The sequence below is a fragment of the Anomalospiza imberbis genome, unplaced genomic scaffold (assembly GCF_031753505.1).
Source record: "Anomalospiza imberbis isolate Cuckoo-Finch-1a 21T00152 unplaced genomic scaffold, ASM3175350v1 scaffold_51, whole genome shotgun sequence".
NCBI classification, from domain to species: Eukaryota; Metazoa; Chordata; class Aves; order Passeriformes; family Viduidae; genus Anomalospiza; species Anomalospiza imberbis.
This window is the reverse complement of record NW_027100119.1, coordinates 879,398-901,561: the sequence shown is the minus strand read 5'-3', so window position 1 is coordinate 901,561 and position 22,164 is coordinate 879,398. Positions and strand designations below refer to the sequence as shown.

The window sequence follows — 22,164 nt, the reverse complement described above, 5'->3', positions numbered from 1 at the left end:
CTCTTCTGGCAGAAGCTGTACCTTTAGGCAGCCTTTCCTCTGGCTGGGACAATCTACTTGTCTGGGTGCAAAGACTGTCACTGTTTGTCCTGACTGTTCTGATGCTATCCTTAACAGGCTTTGAAATGACCATGCCAATCTTTAAGAAAGCAGCAGAGACCGAAAACCTAGTTTCTAAAGAGTTTCTTTTCATGCATTGGTGTCTTTTTTGTTTAGTTTTGTCCCAAAATGGTTTATCTGAATACTCTGGCATGGGTTCAGGGATGTTTACAGATATTTATTTCTAGTAAATAAGCAGGTCACCAGAAGATGTTGTGGTCTGCCCTTGCCAGCTGATACCCAGCAGCTCAGCGTGGGCAACTGATCTGACAACAGCAAAGCAGGGTTGCTCCTACAGTAGTTAGGAACTAAAATGCTAGTAAACACTTGGGAATAATTTGCATCAAAAGTCTGAAGAACTGAACATCTTGGGGGCAGAATAAGTAAGGAAAAGGCCAACTTGATTAAAGCCTCCCTGATGTGACTCAGTCTGATGTCTGACAGTAGGCAGACCTGCACTGGGACACCTACTGAAAGGGTTAATGAACTGTAGCATTTCTTGCTGGAGGGTGAGTTGATAGCTTAAGGACTTGTGTACCTGTGATGCCTATGCTAATAAATCAGGTTTGAGCTGCCGTTGCAGTTTTCTCTGCTGTTCTTGGAAGAGACTGTCATACAGATGCTTAGGAGGGAGCATAATGTTTTATGACTACAACACCTGCAGTCCTCTCGTGGAAGGAGTCCCCAGGAGATCCTAACCCTACAAAGCTAATGTTGCTGAGCCACTGATAATATCAAGCTGCCAAGCTGAGTTACATGGATTGCTGTGGCAAGTGCCTGGCTGATTAATTTTAATTTAATGTAAACAGAAATGGTGTCAAGGATATATTATGTAACCAAGGGATGTCTTTACACAGGAAGGCATTAGTGGTGGACTGATGAGCTGAGATAGTGTGACCACCACATATCCCTTGCTCACATCTGACACAATTGCTGAGGTAAGGAAATGGAAAGTAGTGATAAAAGGATGTGAGGTGGGGCTCCTGAGGCTGATGGAAAAAGCTTGGTGGCAGAGTCAGCACAGCAGGCTCTGACTTCTTCTAGTGATTCTGGAGAGCACTGTGGGCTTTTTTTATTCCACCCAGCCCTATAAAAAATTTTAGTGCCCTCCACTTTAACCCATGAAGGAGTTGAGACAGGCTGAAGGGAAGTGGAGACTGTGAAGGGAACAGGGTGGCAAGCATGGTATGAAACCAGGTGATCTTTAAAGTCCCTTCCAACCCAACTGTTCTTTGTGTTTATGGGAGTTAATTCTCCTGAATTAACCCATCAGCTAACTTATTTCCTTTAAGCCCAGGGTGCAGAGAGAAACAATTAGGTGCAGGTTTATACTGCTGATGAAATCAGCTAACAAAGTGCTTCTATTGCTGTGGTAAGGAAACTGGGCTTATTTATGATGTACCCTGTCCCTCCCTCTGCCCCCCTGAAAAGCAAAAAATCCGAATATATATGTAAATTAGGTGAATCTCTTAAGCTTCTGTCAGGTTGCCAGTTCAAACCTCCTTACTGCAGGCAGATCTCTCTTTATCATCAGAATCTGGTTGCTGTCTTTGGACCCAGTCCACAAACTTTGGTTTTTGCCTTTTAGGCTGTGCATACACAGTTAATCACCTTACAGCCAATTAAAGATTCCAGGTTGCAGTAGGTCATTAGATATAGATTTTTTTAAGTAGGTCGTTCCTCTTTTTTTCTTTCTCCAGAACATTCTGAGGGGGAAACTCTGCTGTGAATATTCATGAGAATACTTAAAGTAGGCAAGTGAGGAGATGGACATATTAGTTATATTTGAGGAAGAAACAGTAGCCTTGCTTTTATCATATGGACTTCTGGTAATTTGCCTACTGGACTGAAAGAATTTAGTTAGGTGGGTTATAGGATGAAAAGGATGGCTGCTGGCTAGGGTTATGGGCGCTCTGTTCTGTGCCATGCACCTTGTTTGACCTGGGCAAATCATTCTCCTTTAGTTTTCCCACTTGTGCTGAATGGGGGTAGTAATTACCCACTTCACTGAGGAGGGCATGTGGCTGAAATTAATTAATGTTTATAATGTACTTGGTTTTCCCGATGAGGTTTGTAGCCACGTTGCTGAGTACAGTCATTTCTGGGTTTTGGCTTGTGTGTGTGCGTGTGGGGTGCAAAGATTGGCTCCAGCAGAAAGGGTAGTAAAATACAGTCTTAAGAATAAAATTTCTTGGCACTTATATAAATGCAATTAATTCCTAAAGATTTTAAAGCATGAATACAGCTGGTGCTGGCTTTCCTACTGCAATGTCACTGCTCTGTGGAAAGCAAGAAGGTAAATAACAAGGCAGAAGGCTTCTGGTATTTTTTAATGGGAGCCAGAAAAAATACTGGACCTCAAGGATAGCCCTTGGAGAAAAGAATTCTTTAGGACACTGAACATAGCTCGCCTGAAATCTTGTGGGCTTGTGAAAAATAAAATCACTGTTACTTCTGGGAAGAAACTGAAATCCTGATCGAGCCTTAATTGCTTATTTTACAGTATGGTAGTAAGTGGAAGATGTTATCAATCATATCAATAGATAGAGAATAAATACTTAACACAGGGCAGACAGAGAAATACTCCCGGTGTCCTGGGTTTCCACATCATCCCTTCCTCCTTTCTTCATGATACACAATTCACAAAGTTCAATTGTGACATTTGGGTCTTGGCCAGTCCTTTTCTGTAGGGTATTTAGTGTTACACTCAGCAGCCAAAACTAACATATTGGCATTGTCAGCCTTTATTTCACAGTATCAATTTTTAATTCTATCTGAAAAAATGTATAATCATGTTATATTTTTTATATAACTGTTATTAATGACAATAATAATAATGTTATATTTCACTTGCACAAATGAACCTGAGCCCAAGATTTAAACCTTCCTCTGTCCCTCCATGTGGGAGCATTCCAAAACCAATTCTTCCTTCTGTTGGTGCTGTTTCCAATGTGCCATTAAGAAAATTCTCCCTCATCTTCCCAAACCCACAAGTTCTTTTCCTTCTTCCATATGCAATTTTGGGATGCATTTGAAGACATCCAGGGGTTCAGCCTCTATTAACCGAGTGCCCCACGTCTCACAGGGTGCTCTGACCTCAGCCCACTCCAGAGGCAGGGAACTCCAGGGAAGGGCTTCCCATCTGGGAATTTCTGATGGGACTGATTCCTCACATTTACATTTAAAAAGTGACATTTTGTTGTGATCTGGCCAGACTGTGCCAGTTTTGTTTCCCCAGTGGGCAGGGTCAGCACCAAAGACACAGACACCAACTGAAGGACTCAGTGTCATTGACTGTAGCTCAAAGCAGCAAAGAATCACAAAAGGAGCAGCTCGGCAATGCACCCAGCCAGCAGCACCAGAGATTGCAGCAGTGATTAAGAAAGATCCAGCCCCAGTTACCCTCAGGCTTTACCATGCCCCAGATCCACACTGCAGCTGGGGAAGCTGTCACAGCCAAGGGCTGCAGAGCCACTCCTGGACACTGGGAATTCCTGCAGGTGCCTCCAGCCACAGGTGGGGCTCCAGCCTCGCTGGGAGAGGGCCCAGCTCTGACAGCGCTGAATGAACAAACTGACAGCGCTTCTGGTGCGGCAACATCTGGTTTCATCCTCCTCCTGGGTTCCTCCCAAAGCCTGGCCAGGGCCCAAGAGGAACCAAGGGAGGTGACTTTGACCATTCAGCCCCAGACAAGGCCAGATGTCAGATTTCATGGCCTTGTCTGGCTTCTAAACACAGAAAGGTCAATCCATGTTTCACTAATGAGTGGATACATCTATCACAGCGCTAATGACCATGCATATTTCATTAGTGAGCAGATACAAAGATAACCTTTGGTTGGAAGGTTCATCCAGAGGCCACCTTTGGCTCAGGGCCTCACTCAGGGCTGTTGTCCAGGCCTTGGCACTTCACGGACGTGGTTTAGTGCTGGGCTCGACACTGCTGGGTGACCGGCTGGACTGGATGAGCTCAGAGGTCTTTTCCAACAGAAAGGATTCTGTGATTCCATGATTCCATCTGCTGCATTCAGCCAGGTCCATGTTAGCAGCATTCATTTGCTCACAGTGTCTCCTCAGGCCCAGCTCTTGAGGCCTGAGGCTTCAGCTCCTTCAGCTCCTGGTGCTCAGCCGCTCGTGCTGAACGAGACACTCGGAGAGAAGAGCACAGTCCATCCAATTCCTTCTGGGACACGGAGAGGGGAGGCTGTGCAAACAGGAGCAGTGTTTGGTGTGGCCTCCTCTCTGCCCTGCACGCCTTTCAGCGCTTTGAAGCAGCCAAGAGCTTTCTCCAAGAGTGCAATGGAGCAGCTGTTCCTGCTGCCGGGTCTGGCTCTCTCCAGTCTCTGACCTTGCCTGCTTTTGTCCCTCTTGCTGTGCCCTCTGCTCCCCCAGGGCTCGGTGGCTGCTGCCCAGGACTGTGGGACTGGCACAGATCCCGTGGTCGAGACCCTCCTTTCTCTGCCCTTGGAGCTGGCTGGGCACAGCAGCCTTTTCCATCTGGAAGCTCCCCATGGACAGGGAGTCCCCAGCCCCGCTCCTTGCACAAGCTCCAGGAGCCCAGGGCTGCCATCTCAAGTCCCTGCTGGCCCTGGGGGCTCCCAGGTGCCTCAGGCTGCTGTGACACCGCTGCACACGGGAGGCAAGAGTGGCAGGGGCTGTGCTGAAAGTCAGCTCCACGTGCTGCTGCTGCTGCTGGGGGTCATTTGTCCAGCCCTGCCCCAGAGTCAGGGATCAGATCCAGGCCCTGCTGCTGCTCCCTTGGGATCAGCCCCACTTTGGGTGTTGCTGTCAGGGCCAGCAGAAGCGGTGGCTGGAGCAGCGGGTGCTGACGGTGCCCCAAGCCCCGGGGCTGGAGGGGTCCCTGGGCTGGGGCTGGCAGGGAGCTGCTCCAGCCCGGAGTGCACTGCTGAGTGCTGTGCTCTGGGGCTGGGGCTCCCCGCACAGGGGACTGGACTGGTGTGCCACAGGAGACAGAGAAGCTGCAGCTTCAGCCTAACTGAGGTGGTTGCGTGGGCTGGGAAGAGTGGGGAGGCTCAAGGGGATTCACTGAGCTCATCCTTCTGCAAGGACGAGGAAAAGGGAGTGGGAACTCAGCAGTGAGGAGAGCTGAGGGCTGGAGAGCAGCTCTGAATGACACTAAAATCCCACTGGACCTCTGAGACATTGCTGCTCCTCATCCAGTGACAGGATGAGTCCCCAAGCCTGGGGCTCGGCCTTCCTCATGGTGAGGGGCACCAAGGAAGGCAACAGTGTGATGGAGACTGCCATGGGCTGGGAACTCACTGGGGGACAAGAGGGAGCAGTTGGGAAGTAAAAGGCAGGTGGGGGAGAGAACAGTTCAGAGAAGGGCTGAGCTACAGCTTGAGCAAGCTGCAAAATGTGATTTGGGGTCATCCCAGATTGATTTCATTTCAGAAGTTATTGAACAAGTTTAATTTTTGGGTGGTGTCATGTTTGCCCTTGGAGGTGTACACTCTGCAAACTTGAGCTGTGTTGCTGAAATGCTCAAGCAGGTCTGTGCTGCAGGTCACCCCATTTCTTCTTTGGCTGATTGCAGCCCGGTGCTGAGCTCCAGCAGAGCCCTGGCAGAGCCCAGAGCAGCCTCAGCACGCGCAGAGCCCGGCTGCAAGGAGAGAAACCAGAAAGCGCCCGTCAGCTGAAGGCTCCTGTCCCCTTGTCCCAGCCACCCGCAGTGCCCAGGCCATGCTGGCCGTGCCCAGAGCTGTGCCCAGAGCTGCCCATCCCTGCTGCCTTTGGGAGCAGAGCAGGAGGGCAGGACATGTGCCCAGCCTGCAGCCGGCCACGGCACATCCAGCCCTCAGCATCTGTCCAGAGCAGGATGCTCCTGTGCTCGCTGCCATCTCCCCAAAGCTCTGATCCCACCATGCCAAGCAGACAGGACCCACCTCACGCCATCCCTCGCTGGAAGAAAAGCTGGTCCCAAACGATGTCCTCATCCTTCTCCAAGGGCACGGCCCATCCACGCCACAGCTGCTCCCAAGCACTTCCCCATCCAGACTGGACCCCACCTGGAACGCTTCCTCTAGAAAAACACACAACAAATTATTGAAAATAGCTTACAGACAAAAAGGGGAACAAGAAAAAAGGTCAAAAATCTTATCTCTGTCAGGGGCTAAGGAAGGCCCAACCCCTGCAGGCCAGGGAAAAACCCACCCACAGGTGAGGGAAGCCCAGGCTGTCTCCCTTCCCCCCTACACTGCCCCCCAAAATAACGGTGACCCCAAAGCAAACAGGGGCAGTGGAGCAGCCCAAGCCCTTCCTTGCCTGCAAAGCACAGCAGCCCCTGCACAGGTTCTGGAGTCCCACCTCTGCTCCCACCATGGGGGTTTCTTTGTGTCGGGCTGGCTGCCCCAGCCCCAGCCCCAGCCCGGGGCATGGTGGGTGCGGGGGCTGTTGGCAGGGCCAGGAGCCCACTCCCATTTCATCAGCACCCCAGCCCATCCCCCTAGCCCTGCCAAAAGCAGCCTGGCAGCCGACTGAAGGATCAGCTACATCTGCCCCAGCAATGGGGGAACCTTTGGTTCCCGGCCAGGCTGTGCAATGCCCAAATCTGGGAGCATCCCCCTGCGTGTGGACTCACCTGCAAATTCCCTGTGGAGCCTGGCTTTGGAGAAGGTGTCAGAATCAAAGTCCATCATCCTCAGCTGCCGGTGGCCAGGTGGAAGAAGAGGTTGTCATTTTTGATGTCGTCCTCACTGTCCCCAGCAGCAGCAGCCCCACCTGGTACAGCTTCTCCAGGGGCTTCTTCTCCTTCCCTGGGGTGAGCCCAGGCTGTCAGGGTTCTGCCCAGGGCCCCAGCTGTCAGGGAACCAGGACAAGCAAAACCAGCTCAGATGGTGGCCACCAGTGCTGGGCAGAGCAGCTCAGCTCCAGCACAAGGGCTGCGTGTTCCCATCTGATGCCCCCTGGGCAGTGACACAGGCAGGACAAAACCAGTCTGGTTGGCTTTGCCACTGATTGCCAGGACATGTGTGGAGCTGTTACCTGCCAGGCCCCTGGATCCAACTGTGCACGTGGATCTCTCCCATCTTCTAGGGCAGAAGACCACCCTGCACCCATGGATCACGGAAAAGCTCTTCTAAGGATGGCCTGTCCAAGGGCTGCATGGACAAACACCTCTTAATGAGATCCTGGCACTCTGGGGAAACAAACCAGAAATCACCAGTCAGTTGGAGAAGTTGCCCCCCTGTTCCCATGCCCAGGCCATGCTGGGTGTGCCCAGAGCTGGGCCTAAACTTCCCCATGGATTCTGTGTTTGGAGGAGAGCAGGAGAGCAGGACATGTGCCACCTCCTCAGCAGCTGCCAGAGCAGGATGCTCATGAGCTGCTGCTGTCTCCCAGCACTGGTATTGCCCCCGTGGCCAGAGATGAGGACCCACCTTGAGAGAGCCGTCGTGGGAACAAGATCCGCCCCCAGATGATCTCCTGGCCCCTCCTGAACGGGTGCTTCCCCATGACCAGGTGGTACAGCAGGAGGCCCAGGGACCAGATCGTCGCTGCCTTGCCGTGGTAGCATTGGTGGTGGATCCACTCTGGTGGGCTGTAGGACAGGGTTCCTGTGGAACACAGACAGAGTTCATCAGGGGGACGCTGCTGCTCCCAGAGCCTGACCCCAGCACCCCATGGCATGTGGGGGCTGCCCCAGTGGCACACAGGGTGACTGCTGCCCTCTCACCAGCACCTGGGACATGTGTACAGACTTGGGGCTGGAAAAGAAGCCACTGGTGTTGGAAGAGGGCAGCAGAAATCCTGGGAAGGCCCAACCATGACACACAAAAGCAAAACTCATCCAGTGGTGGAGAAAGCCCGCTCTACTCCCCGCCTGCACGGCCCCCCAAAAATGTTAACCAGTCAAGGCAAACAATGGGAGCAGAGCAGTCCAAGCCCTTCTCGCCTGCACACCAAACCATCCAGGGCACAGGGTCAGACGCCCCTCTCTGCTACCCCCACTGGGGTTTTTGTCAGGCTGGCTGCCCCAGCTCCAGCCTTAGCCCAGGCCACAGTGGGTGCTGAAGGCTGTCGGCAGGGCTGGAGCTGGTCCCCCTCACACCCCCACCCAAATCAGCTTGGCTCCAGCATTAATCCCATCCTGGCTGCAATAGGGGGAGCCCTGGAGCTGCACCCCGGCTGGGCCATGAGATGCCCAGGAGCATCCCCCGGCAGAGCTCACCTGCAAACTGGGTGTAGGCTGTGTCTTGGAGGAAGGCGCCACAGCCAAAGTCAATCAGTTTCAGCTGCCTGGTGGCCAGGTCGAGCAGGATGTTCTCAGGCTTGATGTCCCTGTGCAGGACCCCGCAGCTGGTGCAGTGCCGCACAGCCTCCAGCACCTGGCGGAACAGCCCCCGCGCCTCCTCCTCCGGCAGGAACCTCCGCTCCGCCAGGAAACCCGACAGCTCCTGGCACCGCTCCGGACGCTCCAGCACCAGCACGACGCTGTCAGGGAGCTCAAGCCACTCCAGGAGCTGAATGACACCAGTGCAGCCAGAGGACACCTTGTCCAGCAGCACGACCTCCAGGGGTGCGCTGGTGCCGTCGGGCTGCGGGAGGAGCGCGATGCCGTCAGTGGGGCTGAGGCCGTGCCAGGGCTGGGGAACCCCTCAGCCAGCCCGGGATGCTCTGCATGCCCCGCTCAGCCCATGCCCGCTCTCCCTGCAGGGCTCCCGGCGGCTCCCACCCTGCCGGGCCCCGGCTCCTCGCCACCCGGCACGGCCCGGCTTCTGCCGCTGGCCCCGCTCACTCACCAGCTCGCCCCAGTGCCGGACGCGGTTCCGTGGCACCCTTTTGATGGCCACCTGTGAGCAAGGGAGAGCAGTGGGTTGAGCGCGCCGCCCGCCCCGCCGGGCCCCATCCTCCTCCTCCTCCGCCCCCTCCACCTCCTCCTCCTTCCCCCTCCTCCTCCTCCTCCTCCTCCTCCTCCTCCTCCTCCGCCCCCTTCTCCTACGCCCGCCGCCGGCCCCGCCGCTCACCGGGGCGCCGTCCGAGAGCCGCGTGGCTGCGAAGACGCTGCCGAAGCCGCCGCTGCCCAGCAGCGAACCCAGCCGGTACCGCTCCTGCAGGGCCTCCTCCTGCGCCTTCCCTGCGGGCGGGACGGGGCCGTCAGCGCTCGGCCCGGGGCCAGGAGCGGCCCCCGAGCGCCCCCCGAGCGCCCCGGGCCGGCCCTCCCCAGGCGTTCTGTCCCTGGAACGGGACAGCGGCGGAGCTCGGGCCGGGGAAGCCGCAGCGGGGGCGGCGGGAGCGGCCGCGCCGCATGTGTCCTCCGCGGGGCCCGGGAGGAGCCGGGGCCGGGGCCGGGACTGGAGCCCACGTCGGGGCCGGGGCCGGGCTCGGGCCAGGCGGAGCCAGAGGGCGGCGGTGCCGCCCCAGCCCCAGGCACTGATACCCGCCCAGCAGCGCCACCGCCAGCACGACCAGAGCCGGGCGGAGACGAGACCCCGGAGGGACGGCCGGGGACGGGGACGGGGCCGGGGCAGACCCGCCCGGGGCTGGGGGCGGGCTGAGGACATGGCCCGGCCGGGAATGGGGAGAGAGAGATTGGGAGAGGAGGGGACAGCGGGAAAGGGAGAGGAGAATCAAGAGGAATGCGACAAAATCACTGCTTTGTCTGCTTTCGCTGCTGCAGCCGCCGCCGCTGCCGCTGCTGCTGCTGCTGCCGCTGCAAATGAAGCTCCGGGGCCGTTTGTCCCCGTGTCCGTTTTTCCGTTGCCCGCTCGCCCCCGCGCCCAGCCCCCCGCTCCCCAGGGGCAGCCCCTGAGCCTGTCCAAACACGGGAACTTTGCCCTGTTCAGCCCAGACTCAGAGTCTGGACTCCTGCACAGCGGAACAGGAATCCCCTTGAGCGCTGCTGTGCATTGTCCCCGCTGAGGATCAAACCCTAGGGGAGCACATTCCCTGAATGCTGAATTTGTACCTGACCCAAGGGCTGCACTTAGTCTCCATCACTGCTTTCCAAGTAAACCAGGGGAAGGCAAAAACTGTGTGTAGCTCATGGTATTTTACAGTGTCTAAAACTTGCCATGTCATGGATCTTAGAGCTGAGATCTATTTGGATTAAGGGGATGGAGAAGCAGTGCAACATGGAAAAGGGGAGCATAAAAATAAACAGAGAAAAACATCTTGGATTGTTTCTTTCCATTTTCATTTCATTTCCTAAAAGCTGTTTCAGTTTTCCCAGAATCTTCTCCACACTCCTGTTTGCTCTTTCCAAGAACCTTTCCTGGAGAACGAGGTGCAGCTTCTGTCACAAGATGTGCCACCAGCTGCAGCTTCTCTAGGCTTTCCACACCTTGTGTGCAGCTCAACTCTTGCAGCACAGGAGGACAAATGTTTGAAGAACTTGACAGCTTGTTCTTTCTTTTCCTTGTGGGCTGGGCAGTTGTGCCATTGGTAAGGTTTTCATTGTTACTGTTCTGCCCTAAGAAACCATGACGGGCTACCAGGAATTGTCAGGGAATGCAAGCCTGACTGAATGCAGAGAAAGAATCTGCAGAGCCTGCATCCAGAAATGGAGAGCTGTGTGATAATCATTGCAACATCGCCATGGGCATCTTGGAAGTGATCTAGAAGATGAAAATGCTCTGACAGAGGGCGTTTGTTTCTGAGTTCAGTGTAGAGGATTCCACATCTAGTGCATTGGTTCATAAATCAAGAGTTCAATCAGTTCATGGAAAGCACCAGAACAAGCTGGACCTCTCAGCCTTAAACACTTCAGTTGTTCAGGGACCCAAAAATGTTCCATAGAAAGAGCATTAGAAGGAGAGGAAAGAGACAGAGAGACAGAAAGACAGAAGCTCCACAGAAAGACACACGTGTGGCTCCCAGCTCCTGGGGTTCCAGTGTGGGTGAGACACAAACCCTAGAAGAAGGCAGAGTCCATAGCAGGGGCTGACCTTGTGCTCCTTGGTTTTAAGCCCCTGGGCCTTCGTGGGCCTCCCCCCAGCTGGGTCTTGTGATTGCTCGGGCGTTCAGAGCCGGGTTAGCGCTGTCCCAGCTGTGGGACTGATTGACAGCTCAACCCAAGGTGTCTCGGGACACTGATCTCATCCAGCCTCTGACAGTGACCATGGTGACACTGGGGAACCTCATGGAACCGTGGGTCAGTGTGACAATGCAGGTCCAAGGACACCATGGTGATATCCAGGTTTGCTCAGCACCAGAGACACCTTTGCCTTGTTTGTCCCCAGCTGTCATCACTGCCTCCAGTGTTCTGCTCTAACTGGAACCCAGGGACACTTTCACATGAGTTGTGTCCCTCAGTGGGACCCATTAAAAGTTAAAGAAAGTCTGGGCTTTGAATCTGACTTTGAGTTCTTGAGAAGTTCTTTGAGCACACTCTGAGGTCTGGGTCCGATGCAAAGAGCACCAAAGCCCCAGAGGGTCATTAACGTCCTGGTGCTGTGTCTGTGCTGCTGAGCTGGGCCAGGCTCCTGGCCCAGAGGCAGCTCCTGGCAAGGGCAGCGCTGCAGAGAGACAGCTGTGGCCAGGAGCAGCTCCTGTGCACAGCCCAGCAGGGCTGGGGCACTGCCAGGGCATCGCAGGGACACGAGCAGGGCGCAGACAGAGCTCACAGGGGCTCAGCACTGGCAGGGGCTGTGGGGTGTCCCAGAGGGGGCTGTGTCACAGCAGCGCCTCTGTGGCTGTGTCACGGAGGCACAGAGCAGCTGTGATGTCAGAGAGGGGCTGTGTGACAGCACAGCGTGGGTTGTGTGAGGTCACAGACTGGGCTATGACATCACAGAGCGTGTTGTGTGAGGTCATCAAGCAGCTATGGCATGATAGAGGGGACAGTGTGACATCAGAGAGCAGGCTGTGACATCATGGCATGGCTGTATGACATCATAGAGCGGGCAGTGAGGTCAAAGTGTGTGCTGTGACATCACTGAGTAGCAGTATGACATCACAGGGAGGGTTTTGTGACATCACTGAGGGGCTTGTGACATCACACAGCAGGGTGTGCCATCATAGTGTGAGGCCATAGGGCAGACTCTGCCGTCATGTAGAGAGTGGCTCTGTGACATCAGAGTGTGGGTTGTGACATCACCGAGTTGGCTGTGTGACATCATAGAGCAGGCTATGACATCATGGAACAGACTGTGATGTCACTGGATGACTTTGTGACGTCATAGTACAGGGTGAATTTCTGACATCACAGAATCTTCTGTAACAGCACAGCTTTGTGACATCACAGAGTGACATCGCAGAGTTGGGCCTATGACATCACAAGGGAGCTATGTGGCATCCAGGAGTGGGTTGTGACACCACAGGGGCTGTGTGACATCACAGGGGCTGTGTGAGGTCACTGGGGAGGTGACTCTGCCCCAGCCCCCCCTCCCAGTTCCCCCAGAGAAGTCCAACGCTGCTCGTGCACAGCGGGGTCCCCTGTCCCCCCGGGTCCCCCCGCCCCCGGCCCCACAGCCTCCCCCAGAGGATGTTCCACGAGATCGAGCCCAGAGCCTGACACAGGGCCATGGGGGGCGGGACAGGGGACAGGGACCCCCCGGCAGCGTCCCCGTGTCCCCCAGGGCCAGAGCCTGGCCCAGGGCTCCTTCACCCTGTTACCAACGAGGGCTTGAGAGCGCTGAAAAAATCCCCAGCAAGGGAGCAGCAAAAACCAGATTTAATATTGAGCAACAGCACCACAAAGTTCCTTGGCAAGCGTCACTCTGCTCCTGACTGGACACTTCAGGCACAAAAAAGGAAACAAAGCAACAACAAAACCAAATAAATTCCAGGCAATTAAATCAGAAATAAACCGAGAACTGGGGCTTTCATTCCTATGGAAAAGAACTGTCCTTCTTCCTGCAGGTGCCCATGGCCACAGCTGGGATTTCACCTCCAACACTGCCTGTTGTGACAGACTGGAGGAGATTGTGGGCTGGAAACATTTTGTGTGTGGGGGAGGAAGGGGCAGGTCCAGCCTTGCCCTGCCCTGGAACCCCATGCCACACAGCCCCTGTGGTGTCATACAACCTCCTGTGATGTCACACAGCCACCTCTGATGTCACACAGCCCCTGTGATGTCACACAGCTGCCCTGTAATGTCACACAGCCCACTCGGAGATGTAACAGGCCACCTGTGATTTCATACAGGTGCCCTGTGATGTCACAGCCTGCTCTTTGAGGTCCCAGTGTGCTCTGTGATGTCACAACATCTGCCCTGTGATGTCACAGCCCAGGCTGTGATGTCACAGCCACCCTGTGATGTCACAGCCAGCTCTATGATGGCACAGCTACCTTTGTGATGTTATGCAGCCTCGCTGTGATGTCACAGCCTGCCCTGTGATTTCACAGTCAGCTCTGTGATGTCACAACCCACTCTCTATTGTCTCAGCCTTCTCTGTGGCATCACACCGCTGCTCTGTGATGTCACAGAGCCCTTTTCTATGATGGCAGAGTCTTCTCTCTGGCCTCACAGCCCATTCTGTGATGTCACACAGCCAGCCTGTAATGTCACAGCCAACTTTGTGACATCACAACCTCCTCTGTGATGTCACAGCCTGCTCTGTGATGTCACAGCCTGCTCTGTGATGGCAGAACTCACTTAACATGTCACACAGCACCTCTGTGGTCACACAGACCCACTGTGTGATGTCACAACACCTTCAGTGATGGAACACAGCCACTCTATAATGTCACAGCACACTCTTTGACCTCACAGCTTGCTCTGCTCTGTGATGTCATACAGGCATGCTCTGATGTCACAGCCTGCTCTGTGATGTCGCATAATAAACCAGAGATGTCACAGCCAACTATATGATGCCACAACCTGGTCTGTGATGTCACACAATGACAGAATCACAGAATTGCTGGGTTGGAAGAGACCTTTAAGGTCATCAAGTCCAACCCATGCCCTAACACCACCTCAGCTAAACCATGGCACCGAGTGCCACATCCAGTCTTTTTTTAAACACATCCCATGATGGTGACTCCACCACCTCCCTGGACAAACAAGTCCAGTAATTTATCACCCTTTCCATAAAAAAACTTTTTTCCTAATAGCTGACCTAAATTTCCCTTGGTGCAGCTTAAGACTGTGTCCTCTTGTTCAGTCAGTTGCTGTGAGGAGAAAGAGACCGACCCCCACCTGACTGCAACCACCTTTCAGAGAGTGTAGAGAGTGATAAGGTCACCTCTGAGTCTTCTCCAAGCTAAACAACCCCAGCTCCCTCAGGCATTCCTCACAGGACTTGTGTTCCAGACCCCTCACCAGCCTTGTTGTCCTTCTTTGGACACGCTCCAGCCCCTCCATGTCCTTCCCAAATTGGGGAGCCCAGAACTGGACACGGCACTCGAGGTAGGGTGCCAGTACAGGGGAGGAATGCCAAGCACAGCAGTGCCAAGTACAGGGGAAGAATGACCTCTCTGCTCCTGCTGGCCACACCATTCCTGATCCAGGCCAGGAGCCATTGGCCTTCTTGGCCACCAGGGCACACTGCTGGCTCGTGTTCAGCCTGCTGTCGACCAGTGGCCCCAGGTCCCTTTCTGCCTGGGCACTGTCCAGCCACGCCGACCCCAGCCTAGAGCAGTGCAGGGGGTTATTGTGGCCAAAATGCAGGACTGGGCACTTGGATTTATTAAACTTCATCCTATTGGATTCTACCCATCCATCCAACTGTTCCAGGTGTCCCTGCAGAGCCCTCCTGCCTTCCAACAGATGGACACGTGCTCCCAGCTTAGTGTCATCTGCAGATTTACCAATGAAAGCCTCAATGCCCTCATCCATGTGGTCAATAAAAATATTGAACAGAGCTGGCCCAGCACAGAGCCCTGAGGGACACCACTGGTGACTGTCCCCAGCTGGATGCAGCACTGCTCACCACCACTCTCTGGGCCGGCCATCCAGCCAGTTCTGAACCCAGCACAGAGTGCTCCTGGCCCAGCCGTGGGCTGCAGCTTTTCCAGGAGTGTGCTGTGGGGGACAGTGCCAAAGGCCTTGCTGGAGTCCAAACAGACACATCCACAGCCTGTCCTGCATCCACCAGGAGGGTCACCTGGTCATGAAAGGAGACCAGGTTGGTCAAACACGACCTAGCCCTCCTAAACTCCTGCTGGCTGGGTCTGACACCCTGGCCATCTGTCACGATCTGCTTGTGCGGGGTGTCGTGATGGTTCTTTTCACCAATCCCAAAAGTGCAAAACGGCAAACAGCAAGAGACTATCAGTTAATCACAACAAATGCGCCTTTATTAAGGGCCAAAACAGTAAATGCGATAGTGGGGATCAGAAAGGAGATAAAAGGATAGAGAGAGAGAGAGAGAGAAAAGAGGGGGATAGGAATAGCTACCAACACAGGCGAGATCCTCACAGTTATAGTCCACAGAGGAAAGAGGGGGGAACATGCTGGACAATGAGAGTCTATTGTGATTGCTGTGGGGGAACAGGTGAGTCCACTGAAACCACCAAGGCAGGACGAACACAATGAAGAATAAGTCCGTTGGAATTACTGAAGAAGAACAGGTCGTGTCATTAGTGGTTTCCCCTCTCCCTGTGGGAGGGGTCTCAGTCTCAGTCCTTGGGAGGAGGGTTTTCCATCTCTGTCCGTCTGTCACAGTGGTCACGGGGCAGATGAGAGGTCTTCAGTGAGAGATGATTAGGGTCACCCTAAAAGTTCATTCAGATTCAGGAGGAGAGTGGGCAAATATGCAGTAGGCCGTTCCTTGGTGGCTTCATGCCAAGTCCTTGCCAATTCCTTGCCAACTCCTTGCCAGGCCTTGTTCGGAACAGCTAACGTAACGGTACAGCAACTGCACCTGCACTGCCGCTCTCTCCAAGCCGGTACTGTAATGGGGGAAGGGGTTTTTGCTTGTGGCAACCGGTAGGCAAATGTGGGGGCTTCAGACGGCCTCTTACACCTTCCCCGAGCTGTCTGCAGAGCAATCCACATCAGCCCAGGCCGGGCTGGTCAGTGGCCGGACAGTTCCATTGACTGGACGCGGCTCTGGACGCTTCCCTTGGAGCGACTCCAGGGAGGGAACGCTGGGGCTGTCACCACTGGGGTGCCACAGACAAGGGAACGCTGGGGCTGTCACCCTGGGGTGTCACAGACAGGGGAACACTGGGGCTGTCACTCTGGGGTATCACAGACAGGGGAACGCTGGGGCTGTCACCGCTGGGGTGTCACAGGCAGGGGACGCTGGGGCTGTCACCGCTGGGGTGTCACAGGCAGGGGAGCGCTGGGGCTGTCACTCTGGGGTGTCACAGACAGGGGAGCGCTGGGGCTGTCACTTCTGGGTGTCACAGACAGGGGAACGCTGGGGCTGCCCTGCTCCTGCCCTGTCCCCAGCAGCTCTGCCAGCGCCTCGAAGGGACACAAAGGCTGATCCAAAGGGTGAGAATTTAAGAAGGGGCTGAGCTGGGAGGGACCCATTGGGATCATCAAGTCCAGCCCCCAGCCCTGCACAGACGCCCCAACAATCGCAGCCTGTGCAGCCCCGGGAGCGGGGTCCAACGGCTCCTGGAACTCCAACAGCCTCTGGGCTATGCCCATTCCTTGTGGAGCCTGGGCAGTGCCTGAGCCCCCTCTGGGGGAAGAAGCTTTTGCTGATCTCCAGCCCAGCCCTGCCCTGGCCCAGCTCCAGCCGTTCCCTTGGGTCTTGTCCCTGCTCACCTGGGCAGAGATCAGAGCTTGCCCACAGAAGCTGTGGCTGCCCCTGGATCCCTGGCAGTGTCCAAGGCCAGGTTGGACAGGGCTTTGACCAGCCTGGGATAGTGGAAGGGGGCATGGAAGGAGATGAACTTGAAGGTCTTTTCCAAGCCAAGCCCTTCTGTGATTCTGTGATTTTGGGGGAGATGCTGAAGCTCTGTCTCGGCTTTATCTCACCCAGAGTCTGGACCCAGCAGCAGCCATGGGTGGGATCATCTCCTCCTCCCTCTCCCTGTGGCTGGAACTCACCCAATGGCAGCAACTGAATAATGTCCCTCACGGGGCAGTGAGTGCCAGAAAGGAGCGTTGCTCCTCGGGGAAACACAATGTCCTTGGACTTCAGCAGAGCATTGAAATGGGCCCCCTCGAGCACCTCAGCCCCACTGAAATCTCCTCTTAGTGGACTCAGCCCCAGAGATCTCCCAGTGCAGCTGCAGAGGAGTCGCTGTCAGGAGGAGGGACAATTATCAAAAGCTGATGTAGATCAAAACAAGCTCTGGCACCATTCCACATTTTTGTTTGCCACTGGGAAATAAATACAGATGTCCCCATGCCACAATCTCAGTCCCCCCAGGGTTCCTGGGTTTGGTTTTATCCCCTGGTATGGAGACACGGGAGCTCTCCCAGCTGGACAGGGTGTCAGGAATCCCTTCCTGAGCTTGACACCCTTGGAGAGGGTGGACAAGGAGGTTCCTTGCTGAGGGAGACTGTGCGGGTTTTGGAAACAGGCCAGACCTAGAGAAGGCTCCTTCTACAGCTCCTCAGCACCTGGTAATCCCATGTCTTTATTTGTGTGACTGTCTTGTCAGGGCAGGGAGAGGAAGAGAGGAGCCTCCTTGGGGCAGGGAGAGGAGGCAGAGACACCAAAAGCAGGAGTCCCAAAGGGATCTGGGCAGCTCATGATCCAATGGCTGCAGTAGGTGTGCCATTCCTAAATCCAGTTTGGGAGAGTCACGGCCGTGTTACTGTGTAAGCTCTGAGGTATCTGCTGGTGGGAGATGCTCAGGTTCATCCTGTTTGCATCCCCAGTTCCTGCTGAGCCGGTTTTAAACAGCGCCAGGGGATGCTCCTGGCACTGACCCTGGCATGGCTCAGGGTGCTCCCAGGTGCCTCAGGCTGCTGTGACACCGCTGCACACGGGAGGCAAGAGTGGCAGGGGCTGTGCTGAGAGTCAGCTCCATGTGCTGCTGCTGCTGCTGGGTGTCATTTGTCCAGCCCTGCCCCAGAGTCAGGGATCAGATCCAGGCCCTGCTGCTGCTCCCTCGGGATCAGCCCCACTTTGGGTGCTGCTGTCAGGACCAGCAGAAGCGGTGGCTGGAGCAGCGGGTGCTGACAGTGCCCCAAGCCCCGGGGCCAGAGGAGTCCCTGGGCTGGGGCTGGGAGGGAGCTGCTCCAGCCCGGAGTGCACAGCTGAGTGCTGTGCTCTGGGGCTGGGGCTCCCCGCACAGGGGACTGGACTGGTGTGCCACAGGAGACAGAGAAGCTGCAGCTTCAGCATAACTGAGGTGGGTGCGTGGGCTGGGCAGAGTGGGGAGGCTCAAGGGGATTCACAGAGCTCATCCTGCTGCAAGGACGAGGAAAAGGGAGTGGGAACTCAGCAGTGAGGACAGCTGAGGGCTGGAAAGCAGCTCTGAATGACACTAAAATCCCACTGGACCTCTGAGACATTGCTGCTCCTCATCCAGTGACAGGATGAGTCCCCAAGCCTGGGGCTCGGCCTTCCTCATGGTGAGGGGCACCAAGGAAGGCAACAGTGTGATGGAGACTGCCATGGGCTGGGAACTCACTGGGGGACAAGAGGGAGCAGTTGGGAAGTAAAAGGCAGGTGGGGGAGAGAACAGTTCAGAGAAGGGCTGAGCTACAGCTTGAGCAAGTTGCAAAATATCATTTGGGGTCATCCCAGATTGATTTCATTTCAGAAGCTATTGAACAAGTTTAATTTTTGGGTGGTGTCATGTTTGCCCTTGGAGGTGTACACTCTGCAAACTTGAGCTGTGATGCTGAAATGCTCAAGCAGGTCTGTGCTGCAGGTCACCCCATTTCTTCTTTGGCTGATTGCAGCCCGGTGCTGAGCTCCAGCAGAGCCCTGGCAGAGCCCAGAGCAGCCTCAGCACGCGCAGAGCCCGGCTGCAAGGAGAGAAACCAGAAAGCGCCCGTCAGCTGAAGGCTCCTGTCCCCTTGTCCCAGCCGCCCGCAGTGCCCAGGCCATGATGGCCGTGCCCAGAGCTGTGCCCAGAGCTGCCCATCCCTGCTGCCTTTGGGAGCAGAGCAGGAGGGCAGGACATGTGCCCAGCCTGCAGCCGGCCACGGCACATCCAGCCCTCAGCAGCTGCCCAGAGCAGGATGCTCCTGTGCTCGCTGCCATCTCCCCAAAGCTCTGATCCCACCATGCCAAGCAGACAGGACCCACCTCACGCCATCCCTCGCTGGAAGAAAAGCTGGTCCCAAACGATGTCCTCATCCTTCTCCCAGGGCACGGCCCATCCACGCCACAGCTGCTCCCAAGCACTTCCCCATCCAGACTGGACCCCACCTGGAACGCTTCCTCTAGAAAAACACACAACAAATTATTGAAAATAGATTACAGACAAAAAGGGGAACAAGAAAAAAGGTCAAAAATCTTATCTCTGTCAGGGGCTAAGGAAGGCCCAACCCCTGCAGGCCAGGGAAAAACCCACCCACAGGTGAGGGAAGCCCAGGCTGTCTCCCTTCCCCGCTTCACTGCCCTCCAAAATAACGGTGATCCTAAAGCAAACAGGGGCAGTGGAGCAGCCCAAGCCCTTCCTTGCCTGCAAAGCAAAGCAGCCCCTGCACAGGTTCTGGAGTCCCACCTCTGCTCCCACCATGGGGGTTTCTTTGTGTCGGGCTGGCTGCCCCAGCCCCAGCCCCAGCCCGGGGCACGGTGGGTGCTGGGGCTGTTGGCAGGGCCAGGAGCCCACTCCCATTTCATCAGCACCCCAGCCCATCCCCCCAGCCCTGCCAAAAGCAGCCTGGCAGCTGACTGAAGGATCAGCTGCATCCGCCCCAGCAATGGGGGAACCTTTGGTTCCCGGCCAGGCTGTGCAATGCCCAAATCTGGGAGCATCCCCCTGCGTGTGGACTCACCTGCAAATTCCCTATGGAGCCTGGCTTTGGAGAAGGTGTCAGAATCAAAGTCCATCATCCTCAGCTGCCGGTGACCAGGTGGAGGAAGAGGTTGTCATCCTTGATGTCGTCCTCACTGTCCCCAGCAGCAACAGCCCCACCTGGTACAGCTTCTCCAGGGGCTTCTTCTCCTTCCCTGGGGTGAGCCCAGGCTGTCAGGGTTCTGCCCAGGGCCCCAGCTGTCAGGGAACCAGGACAAGCAAAACCAGTTCGGATGGTGGCCAGCAGTGCTGGGCAGAGCAGCTCAGCTCCAGCACAAGGGCTGCGTGTTCCCATCTGATGACCCCTGGGCAGTGGCACAGGCAGGACAAAATGTCTGCGTTCCTTTGCTTCTGATTGCCAAGGCATGTGTGGAGCTGTAACTTACCAGGGCCTTGCATCAAAGTGTGCCTGTGGCTCTCTCCCTTCTTCTAGGGCAGATCAATATCCTGCAGCCAGGGATCACGGAACAGCTCTTCTAATGAGGGCCTGTCCGAGTGCAGCATGGATAAACACCTCCTGATCAGATCTTGGCACTCTGGACAGAGAAACCAGAAACCACCGGTCAGTTGGAGAAGGCTCCTGTTGGCTTTGCCCCACTATTCCCGTGCCCAGGCCATGCTGGATGTGCTCAGAGCTGGGCCTAAACTTCCCCATCAATTCCCTGTTTTGGAGGAGAGCAGGAGAGCAGGACATGTGCCACCTCCTCAGCAGCTGCCAGAGAGGGATGCTCACGAGCTGCTGCTGTCTCCCAGCACTGGTATTGCCCCCGTGGCCAGAGATGAGGATCCACCTTGAGAGAGCCGTCCTGGCAGCGAGAGCTCATGGTCACAGCTGATGTTCCAGCCCCTCCTGAAAGGGTGCTCCCCGCAGACCATCTGGTGCAGCAGGATGCCCAGGGACCAGATGGTAGCTGGCTTGCCGTAGTACCAGCCAAACTGGGTCCATTCCGGGGGGCTGTATGACCGTGTTCCTATGGAATACAGATGGGGTTCATCAGGGGGACGCTGCTGCTCCCTGAGCCTGGCTCCAGCATCCCTGGGTGTGTGGGGGCCGCCCCAGTGGCACACGGGGTGACCGCTGCCCTCTCGCCAGCACCTGGGACTTGTGTACAGACTCGGGGATGGAAAAGAAGCCACTGGGGTTGGAAGAGAGCAGTGGAAGCCCTGGCAAGGCCCGACCATGAGGAGGAAAATCCCACTCAGTGCTTGGGAAAACCATGCCCTCATCCTCCCTGCCTGCACTGCCCCAAAAACCATTATGAAGCCAAAAGAAACCAGGTGAGTGGAGCAGTCCAAGCCCTTTCTCACCTGCACCCCAAACCGGCTGGGACACAGGTTCTGGCCACCCCTCTCTGCTACCCCACCCAGGGGTGTTTTTGTTGGGCTGGCTGCCCAGCCCTAGCCTCAGTCCTGCCCAGAGTGGTGGGCAAAGGCTGCCAGCAGGGCTGGAAGCTGGCTCCCCACCCAGCCCTGCTCAAAAGCAGCTCAGCTGAAATCTCAGTGCCATGAAGGGCAGCAAAAGGGAGAATCCCCGCTGCCACACCCAGCTTGGGCTGTGAGGTGTTGGGCCATGAGATGACGGGATTGAGAGCACACCCCTGTGTGGGCTCACCTGCAAAGCGAGTGTAGGCTGTGTCCTGCAGGTAGGTGCCACAGCCAAAGTCAATCAATTTGGCCTGCCCGGTGGCCAGGTCAACCAGGATGTTCTTGGGCTTGATGTCCCTGTGCAGGACCCCGCAGCTGGTGCAGTGCCGCACGGCCTCCAGCACCTGGCGGAACAGATCCCGCGCCAACTCCTCGGACAGGACCACCCGTTCCCGAATGAAATGGTGCAGGTCCTGAGAGTGCTCTGGGCGTTCCAGCACCATCACGATGTCGTTGGGGAGCTCAAGCCATTCCAGCAGCTGGACGACACCGGGAAAGCCAGTGGAGACCTTGTCCAGCAGCACGACCTCCAGGGGTGCGCTGGTGCCGTCGGGCTGCGGGAGGAGCGCGATGCCATCAGTGGGGCTGATGCCGTGCCGGGGGTCGGGAACCCCTCACCCAGCCCGGGATGCTCTGCGCCCTGCGCTGGCCCTACGCCCGCTCTCCCTCGAGGTGTCCTGGTGGCTTCCACCCTGCCGGGCCTCGGCTCATCCCTGCCCAGCTTCTGCCGCTGGCCCCGCTCACTCACCAGCTCGCCCCAGTGCCGGACGCGGTTCCGTGGCACCCTTTTGATGGCCACCTGCGAGCAAGGGAGAGCAGCGAGTTGAGCTCGCCCGCCTGCCCTGCGCAGCCCCAT

The 22,164-nt window shown here is 56.1% G+C and overlaps 1 protein-coding gene across 1 annotated transcript; it reads right to left on the bottom strand.

Annotated features, from left to right (window-relative positions):
- Positions 1–1,683: 1,683 nt before the first annotated feature.
- On the bottom strand, positions 1,684–22,017 carry LOC137467047 (serine/threonine-protein kinase pim-1-like). Its single transcript, XM_068178605.1, has 6 exons — positions 21,496–22,017; positions 20,675–20,854; positions 8,861–8,973; positions 8,290–8,656; positions 7,505–7,675; positions 1,684–1,688 (listed from the first exon to the last, which is right to left on the bottom strand). Exons 1-6 carry the CDS (start codon positions 21,749–21,751, stop codon positions 1,684–1,686), a joined length of 1,092 nt encoding a protein of 363 aa, XP_068034706.1. The 5' UTR covers positions 21,752–22,017.
- Positions 22,018–22,164: the final 147 nt, after the last annotated feature.